Source organism: Megalops cyprinoides, chromosome 21 (assembly GCF_013368585.1).
Source record: "Megalops cyprinoides isolate fMegCyp1 chromosome 21, fMegCyp1.pri, whole genome shotgun sequence".
In the NCBI taxonomy this organism is placed as follows: domain Eukaryota; kingdom Metazoa; phylum Chordata; class Actinopteri; order Elopiformes; family Megalopidae; genus Megalops; species Megalops cyprinoides.
In genome coordinates, this window is record NC_050603.1 from 16,754,877 (window position 1) to 16,763,663 (window position 8,787).

Here is an 8,787-nt window from a genome sequence, read left to right on the forward strand (position 1 = left end):
AATAAAAAAGAAACAATGAATAATAAGTTTATTTAAAATTTGCAATTTGAGATTTGGCAATTGTTTAGCGCCTGCGCATTGCGTAAAAAGAGAAAGCTGACGGCCACATAGGGGAGAGGCAGGGACGGGCTAGTCAGCAGCTTGTCTACCCGAGAACACAAGGTCGCCTCGGCGAAAGGCTTTCAGCTTTGCTGCCTGTCTGGCCATGCCAACGGACCGACACGGGGATGTATTATTATTTCAACTGGCCTAAAATGAGCGGTAATGCAGCGGGTGTGGGAGGTGGGGCTGCTGGGATACTGCACAGAGCGCCGGGCAGCGGGGGAGGAGGCTGCGGCGAGCTGGTCAACGGTGACGGAACCTGCGCTGCGGTTGCTACCGCCACTACCACAACTCTAGCGCAGTGCTCGGAGAGAGAAACCAGCGTCGCCGAGGCCCAAACGCATAACGATCGGAATAATCCTCCTTGCTTTCATGCAGAAATAGCAGGGGAAAACAACGACGGGCTTGCGGTGAACAATACGGATAATGCAGTGAAGAGGGGGTGTGCGGATTCGGGAGAATATGTGCTAGGTTGCCTCAGTGCAGTTAATGGACAAGGCGTTCATCCAAAGGAGGCTGGTAGCATTAATATTGATCACAAACCCAGCGGCTCCCAGCACGGGGGCGGGCATAGCAGTTTTATGGCCGCTGCGTCGAGGAAGACTGGGAACCGACAGCAGCCGGGGAGCGCTGGCGCTGGTAAGAACACGAACGGAGAGTCCATCTCAGCCGAGAGGGGTGGAAGCTCGTTGACAGCCGCCGCAGAGAACGGCTCTCTGAAGTCGAATCCGACTGTCACTAAGCGCCGGAGGTGCAGTTTGAGCAGAGCGCCAAAGAGGGTGTGTTTTGCAGGGACAACGACAATAGCACACTGCGGCATCTCGGATTCTGGGGCTCGACGTCCTCGGCAGGGTTGCGCTCCGCTCAGGAACACTGGGGGCAATAATGTGTTGTTACTGAAGAGCTGTAACTACTCGGAGACTCCGCAACCCGGACACCGAACACACGCCGCCGAGGCGCACCATCGGGAGAGCAGCCGTGAGTGTGTGTCCGGCTGTAACAGATCAGATAACTCGATCAGACAAGACTCGATTTGTCCACCGAGCGCGTTAGCAAACAGCTGTGTTGATAATATTAATAGCACGGATGGACGGCCGCCCAGAACTGCAAAAGGCCGTGTGCGATTGTACAGGGTTCGCTCTTTCGTGGCTACTACGTTGGGATACAATAACAGAGGAAGGAGCAGCGTTGCTGTGAACGGGGTCACCGAGCGTGCACAGGGCGGGAGTAATTACAACCCCTCGCAAAGGTGTCCTTTGCCTGGCCATAGGGGGCAAGAGCGGCAGTCTGGGCAAGACCTGTCCTGTGCCCGGACGTGCAGCGTCGCTAGCTGTCACACTGTTGGCAAAAGGGGCCCAGAGAGACATTGTAATAACAGCGCTCAAAAGAAGGGCATTCAGGATCCCAAGGAAAAGACTGTGGAACAAAACGGGACAGAGTTAACTCAAAATGGAGGCAGCCAGTGGACCTCCTCTACCTGTGGAGACCAGGCTGGAAGCGGGGCTCAGGGCGGTGACGGCGGAGTGCCAGCAGAGACCCCCAGCGCGGAGGCGGTGGAGATGGGGGCGAGCGAGGTGCGGCAAAGGCAGGGGCAGCTGGAGGAGCGCACCGAGAGACTCTGGCGCCGCCTGCAGGCGGTGCAGGTGAAGCAGATGGAGCGGCACGTGGTTCAGCAGCTGCGGGGGCTCGCGGGGGCCATGGGGCGGAGGAAGGAGGGCGCGCGGGCCCGGCTCCAGCAGGCCCTCAGGCCCCCGCACGCTCCCAGCTCGGGGGAGCTCAGCAGGCTGGCCAGGAGCTGCAGCGAGGCCCTCCACACAGCAGAGGGCGCTCTGGACTCAGACCACACTGCCAGCAGCTCAGGGGGGGAGAGCGAGGGTGAGGAGAGAGATGACGACTCCACCCCAGCCCCAAAAAACCTCATGTGAGTACTGGGTTCACATCAGACACACCATGAATGAATAACATTAGCCCTACAGGCTGTGAATCCTTACTGCTTTCAACCTACAGGGTTAGCGCCTAGCTACATTCAACATACATGTCAAATATCTTGCTGTGCTCCATGCAGGATGAATGCACATTCTCTCAGGCTGTGTGTCTAATAACATCATCCTACATGCCCTGTAATAATTACCCTAGCTGCAGATCTTTGGGTTTGGGTTGGTTCCCTGCATGCAGTGCACTGGAACTGGGGTTGTGTACCAGTTACAGTACATTTTTGGGTATTTACACTCGCTACGGCTCACTGGAGATGGATATATCTGCGCATTCAGCCCAATGGTGTCATTTATTAAGGCTACTCCACAGCTGAGTGGTTGCAGATCCACCCTGACACCAGGACACTGTGTGATCCTTGTCTTTGTTGTTGGAGGTGAGGTAATGACACGCTCGCTTGCACATTCACCGGACCCATGATGCTTTGGCAGTTTCGCCTACCTCCTGATGGCTAACTATGTGGTTGACTTCTGTTAGATCCAGGGCTAATTTGTCAAGCCCTTCTCCAGATTAATTTCCTCATTTCGGTCCCAAAGCCAAATCTGTGTTGTCAGTTTCACATCTTTTCCAGTTCCATAAGTCTTAGGTTTTGTTTTTAATTGTCTGAATTTGATACAGCTTTCCCTCATTACACTTAAATGCCAAAGGATAGAATTATACAACACAGTGAGTGAAATGGTTGTAACAATTCACAATTTAGATTTTTTTTTCCTTTTAGCTATAATTTAATAAAGCCTGTGGTTTAATAAATGTTTGTTGCATATGTGGGTCATTTTGTGCATATTATATCAAAAATAAGTATTGGTTAGTGGGTAACCAATAAGTAAGGGTTAGCATTTCAGTTTAACACAGATAGAAAAATCCTTTCTTGATTATCAAATCCAATATCTAATTTGCACTGGTGATGATGAACAAAACCTAAAAAAATAAAGTCAAAAGTTGTATCAAATCGATAAGTCAATTCCAGTTCTCAGTGTTTAAGATCCTTCAGTTTCACTACACCTCCCAGTGCCACCATTGGTGTAGAACTGATCTCATAAATTTAAATGTTTTGAGAGTTTACATTAACACCGCCTGTGTGAAGTTATTGCTTACATGAAGTCAGTATACAGTAGTAGCCAAACAGTGCGTGAACATCTTGATAACGGCGCATAACTCACTGAGGTGGTCAGTTGGTGTGCTTTGTCTTTGATGATCACAGGCAATGATGTCACATGGTGATGGCAGTCTATGACGGGAAGAGGCTTACAAAGCAAACCCAAAATAGCTGCCACCAGCCTGAACTCCTCGGGGCTGAGGGGAATGGACTCAGCATGTGTTCACTGCTGTGGGCCCGAGGAACTATGGGAAATGGTGGCAGTAGCACACAGTGGTCTACAAGGAGAGCGTGTAGGTAGAGTGATTATCGTGCCTTAAACCGGCTTACTCCCTCCCCCAGCAAAGGCAGCACAGAGTGGCGGTGGGCGGAGCAGAGGGCGGGGCTGGGTAGCAGGTGGGTGTGGCTGCAGGCTCAGGTGTCGGAGTTGGAATACCGGATCCGCGCCCTTACGGAGCTCTACACTCACCTGAGACAGGGCAAGGTACTGACGTTAACACATGACTGGAATGTGCAGTGGCAGTGTGTGAAAGGTGTGTGGAGGTGAGGCCGTGAGTGTGTGTGTGTGTGTGTGTTTTGGCAGTGTATATATGTGTGTGACAAATTCATGCAACGGTAAATAGTGTGTGCCTATTTTTATTTTTGTGTGTTTGTGATGAGACTGTTTGCAGTGTGACAGGACAGAATGTCTTTTTGAATGTGTGTGTGTGTGTGTAATGGTATGTGTTTCAGTGTGAGAGCAAGTGTGATGCCACATATGCAAGTGTGTGTTGCTTGGTGTGACTCACTTGGGCAGGGCTGTATGTGGGTGCACTGTATGTTGCTTGTGTTGGTGTGCATTCAGCAGCTTAAGCTGTATATGTACTGGTTTGCTGGCTTGCTGGAACTTTACTCTCTGTCTCTCTCAGGGTAGGGGTGTCCTCCAGGCAACAGGAAGCCTGCCTGTCCCAATAACCCCTCTGCGAGCATCCCGACCCCCCCATCCTCCCAACAGCACCCTTTGCAGGTCGGTTAAAGCAAGGTGGTCTGTCACATACAGTTCTCAATGGTGACACCAAGTGATATTGCTTTCTGACCCCTTTTAGAGAAATTTTTCCTTGGATGGGTCCATCTCCACCATTAATTTCCATTTCTACAAATGGACATACTCATTATAAATGACAATTTGGATTACACTCTCTAGGAATGTGAAGAGCTGTTGATTCTTATTTATAAAGTAGCAAGGTGATCCTCCATTTTAAGTAGAGAAACATCCACATGGGTGTAATTTCCCTATTCGTGTGAGAGCTAATGCGGTGATCAGTTCATGGTAAGGTGAATGTTTTATGAATGATGAATGTTTTTATGACCGTGCGTTTGACTGCTCCCAGCTTTGTACACTGACTGAACTGACACTTCATTCTTTGTCTCTCCCAGCTCTGTCGAGCTCCCCCAGAACCCCCTCAGGAAGAAGCAGACGGAGGAGACCCCCCACTGTCCCTCCGACCCCCCCGGTTCCCCTCCGTCAACGGCGCGGGCTCGCCCCCTGCTGAGGCAGCGCCGTCGCAAGCTGATCCGGCTGGGGGACACGGCGGCGCTCAGAACCAAGGTAACGGACCCACAGAGAGCTGGGTGTCAGTGTTGTTACAATATTGTAAGGGGATGAGGGTCCATCCGGGTCTGTCCGGACGGCCAGCCAGCAGGGGGGGGCACGCCATGACACCCCCCTGAAACATGGGACTCAGTGTGGGCATGTTTGAGGGACAGCAGTGTGGCGTAGTGGTAAGGAGTAGGGCTCATAAAAGTTTGCTGGTTTGTTTCCCTGCTGGGGCACTGCTGTTGTACCCTAGGGCACCGTTGTTAACCTACAATTGCCTCAGTAAATATCCAGTTGAATAAATGAATAAAATTGTAACGTGCTGTATGGAAGTCGCTCCGGATAAGAGTGTCAGCTAAATGGTAATAATGTAGTGTAATGAACAGTATTGGCATGTTGCATTATATGTTATGTTACACTACATGGTGCGACTGGATTGTGCAGCTGAGGTGGCGTTCTTGACAGACTGGGTTTAGTGGCAGTTGTCCAGCCGAGCTTTCAACCTATGACCATCTTTTCACGCGTCCAGCTCTGAATAGCGCTCCACACTGGCCACGATGCTACCGCTGCTGCCCAGTGCTGGTGGCCTGGGTCATACTGGTTAGGTTTCATCTCTGATCATATCTTTGTCATCCACCCCCCCCACCTCCTCTCTCCCTCCCCCCCAGGCTGTGAGTGTGCCGTGCTGGTGCGCCCCCCCAGAGGTCTGTGTGCTCTGTGCGGGTAACCCTCCCCGCGGTCCCCTTGACAACAGGTCATCGCCATGGGCACGGTGGGCCCAGCTGGATCTCTGTCTGCACCCGGTCCTGTCCTTCCCCTCCGGTGAGTGTCACCCTCAAAACTGGCCACAGGAGGGCGCTATTCACCTCTGTATCAGAGGAAGAGTCTGTATGATCAAGATAATATAACCTTGCGAAGAAGATGGTGAACTCCTCTTCTGTCTCTATTGTGTGGTTATGAATGAGGAATTTCTTTTTTGGTTGGACACAGTAGACTTTGAGTGCTCTGTCACTGAAGTCATGGAAGGAAAGTGTGTGTCATCATTTCTACTGAAAACATATGTGGACATTTAATTCAAAATTGAACTTGTGGGCCTATCAGAGCATGTTAAAATGGTCAAACAGTCATGTATCTTTTTAAGGAGTTGAAGTTTTTTCCAGTCATTAGTAGTGTGTTGAACATGTGACAGGTATTGTGTACAGATGGGGGTTGTTTCTGATTGATCTATGTTGATGTGTGTGTTTGGTTCACGCTCAGACATGCCCTTGGCGCTGCAGTGCAGAGTACCGCCGCGGGGCACCCCTCGCTCCCACAATGCCATGCGGTCGGCGGGCATGCCTCCTCCCTCCCCGTGGCTGGCCAAGCGGGCGCAGGGCTCGCAGAAGCCGGGCAGGCTGAAGAGGAAGCCGCTCTGCGCCCCACCGCCCCACTCCCTCCTGCCCCCGCCCCACACTGCCGGTAAGCCCCGCCCACACCGTGCCGCATCACAGCGCTCTTTAAAGTCATACGCCCTCAGTCTGCATCGCTAACGAGCCTCTCCCCGCCCCCTGCAGACGGCCCGAGCGAGAGGGCCCAGAGAGGCCTGGTCAATCCGGCCTTCCTCTCCCTGCGGACGGCCTCCGCGGATCCCCCCTTCCGCTCTGTCACCCCTCCCACAGCTGACGCCCCCGCACAGGTGAGCCACCGGAGGAAAGGCCCTCAGAGGAGTTCTGGAAAGACCGCCCTGTTTGGCAGTCCCTTGCTTCCATAACACAAGCTATGGAGGGTTTTTTTTACAGTCCAGAAAGGGGGCAGCTGTGTTGCTAGAGAAAGCATGTAGGGCTAATTATTAATATTACTTACTATGCAAGTGTTGTATGATATTGCTGTTGCTCCCACTGTTTGTGGCAGTTTAATCACAAGTCCGCCCTGAGAATGGGACTTTCCTCCTCTGCCCTCTCTCTCTTTCGTGCCTCCCATCTCCTGTTTCTCACCCTCTCCCACCCCTCCCCTCCTCTTCTGTGTGCTCTCTCTCTCAGCCGTTGCGTCGACGACGAGGGGAGAGCTCCTTTGACATTGACAATCTGGTGATGCCTCTGGGCCTGGCGGGGCTGGGGGGCGGAGCCAGAGTACAGAGACTGCAGTACAAAGAGATCCTCACTCCCAGGTCAGCCACACACACACACACACACACACACACACACACTCGTTATACACACATCACACCTGCATATATGCACACACATACAAGCCACACACTCACACACATACACGCTCTCATGCAAACAAATCACGCTCTGCTCTGAATGTGCAGCCAAGCTCTCGTCGGTGAAGTGTGAAGCCATTTGAAAGTCGTTGTTTGAAAATTGACTCTTGCTCTCTCTCCATGTGTAGCTGGAGACAGCTGGACTCTCCCTCTCCGGCCCCTGCTGGTCAGACGGGTCCCGGCTCCGACTCCCCTGGAGAGAAGCAGAGGGCCACTGTGGAGAAGGAGCAGGAGCGTGAGGAGCAGCAGGAGGAAGACGAGGTGAGTCACCCCGAATTCTGTGTCTTCAGGTCCTGCAGTGGTTAAGGTATGGGTGCTGTTATTTAAGTAGATTTATACAATCTTAGGCTGAAAGAGTAGCCAACCAGTAACCAGTGTTCTCTATTTCTGTCTGTGGCATGCTCTATGTATGTGTATGTGTGCATGCGTGTTTGTGTGCGTGTCAGGTGGAGGACCTGTCGGACGCTTCCTTCCTGATTCGCCACGCGCAGTGTGAGCACAGAGAGAGGAGTCGCTGGGGCAGCTGGGCCCATCGCCGCCGCAGGGGAAGGTGGGCTCAGAGAGTCAGGGTTACACTCTCACCGCTGCCACTGGCACCCAAAGGGGAGAGACGTGTACAGAGAGTACATGTTCGTAACAGTTACATGCTACACATAGCTGAAAATCAAGCTGCATTGAACTATAACACATACAGCTAAAAAGATTCCTCTTTGCGCATGTTTTGCAGTATCTTCGAGTATGTTATACACTGTGTGCATGTTAACCAATTCAGCAGTCAGTAGCATTACAGCAGTCCCTGTTTCCTGGTTATTGATGTCCACACTGCTCTCTCCTCGTCTCCCGCAGGTCGTCCTATCGCGGCGAAGGTAAAGTGACCCCCAGAACTCCCGACCAGCCCCCCTCGCCAGAGCCCAGGGCACGCCTGCCGTCGGAGTGCGGGTCCTGGCCCCCCAGTCCGCAGGAGACCCCCAGCACCCCTGGAGGTGTGGAGGAGCCCTCCCTCTTCCTGCTGGAGGAGGAGCAGCTGGTGAGCAGGGCTGGGGGGGTCAGTTTGCAGTACTGCTGTGCAGAGGGGACTGGCAGTTGGCCGTTTGTCCCCGAGGGGCTGTGCGTCTGATTGTGTGTAATGCCAGCGGCGGTGGTCAAGCTTCCGTTGGAGACACCTGAGTCACCTGAGGGGGAAAAGAGTGCGACAGGTTCAGCCGATATCAGTGTAGCTCACAATCAACTGTGGAAATTTCTGGAAAGTCTCCTTGCAGAGACGTTAGTCCACACGATGAATACAGGCATGTTGACGTAGCCATCGCGTGCAGTTAGCGTGATGGTAACGTAGCCGTTCTTCTTTCTGTGTCAGACAACGTTGCCGTGGGAGCGCCGGTCGTTCCCGCTGTCTGAGGAGGAGCTGCGGTGGCTTCAGGAGGAAGAGGAGGAAGACTGCCCCAAGGACCCCAGCTCTACCAGCGCCCGCAGCCAGAGCACCGATTCAGGCATCTCGGTGGGCAGCCTGGAGCTCTCCCCTGTCTCCCTGCTGCCCCCGCCGCCACCACCACCACCACCAGCAGTGCGCCACAGCCAGGACCTCACCCACAAACCCCCACTCGCCCCGGCTGGCACCTCCCCATCCCCACCCGCAACTCAGGACGCCCCCTCCCTCCAGTCAGCCCCGCACCCGACTCCTCTCTCCTCTAAGCCTCTCCCCTCGCTGCTCCAGACGCGCCCAGCCCCGAGCTGAGGGGCAAACGGGTGGAGCGGCCCAGCCTTGTCGGTACCTCATGA

General features: G+C 53.4%; 1 protein-coding gene across 1 annotated transcript; it reads left to right on the top strand.

The window, feature by feature from the left end:
* Positions 1–106: 106 nt before the first annotated feature.
* On the top strand, positions 107–8,787 carry LOC118769185 (KAT8 regulatory NSL complex subunit 1). Its single transcript, XM_036516213.1, has 14 exons — positions 107–2,023; positions 3,533–3,674; positions 4,099–4,196; positions 4,607–4,778; positions 5,435–5,588; positions 6,024–6,224; positions 6,320–6,441; positions 6,785–6,912; positions 7,140–7,272; positions 7,458–7,561; positions 7,858–7,994; positions 8,145–8,224; positions 8,366–8,498; positions 8,723–8,787. The coding sequence occupies exons 1-14, from the start codon at positions 228–230 to the stop codon at positions 8,785–8,787; spliced, it is 3,465 nt and encodes a 1,154-aa protein (XP_036372106.1). The 5' UTR covers positions 107–227.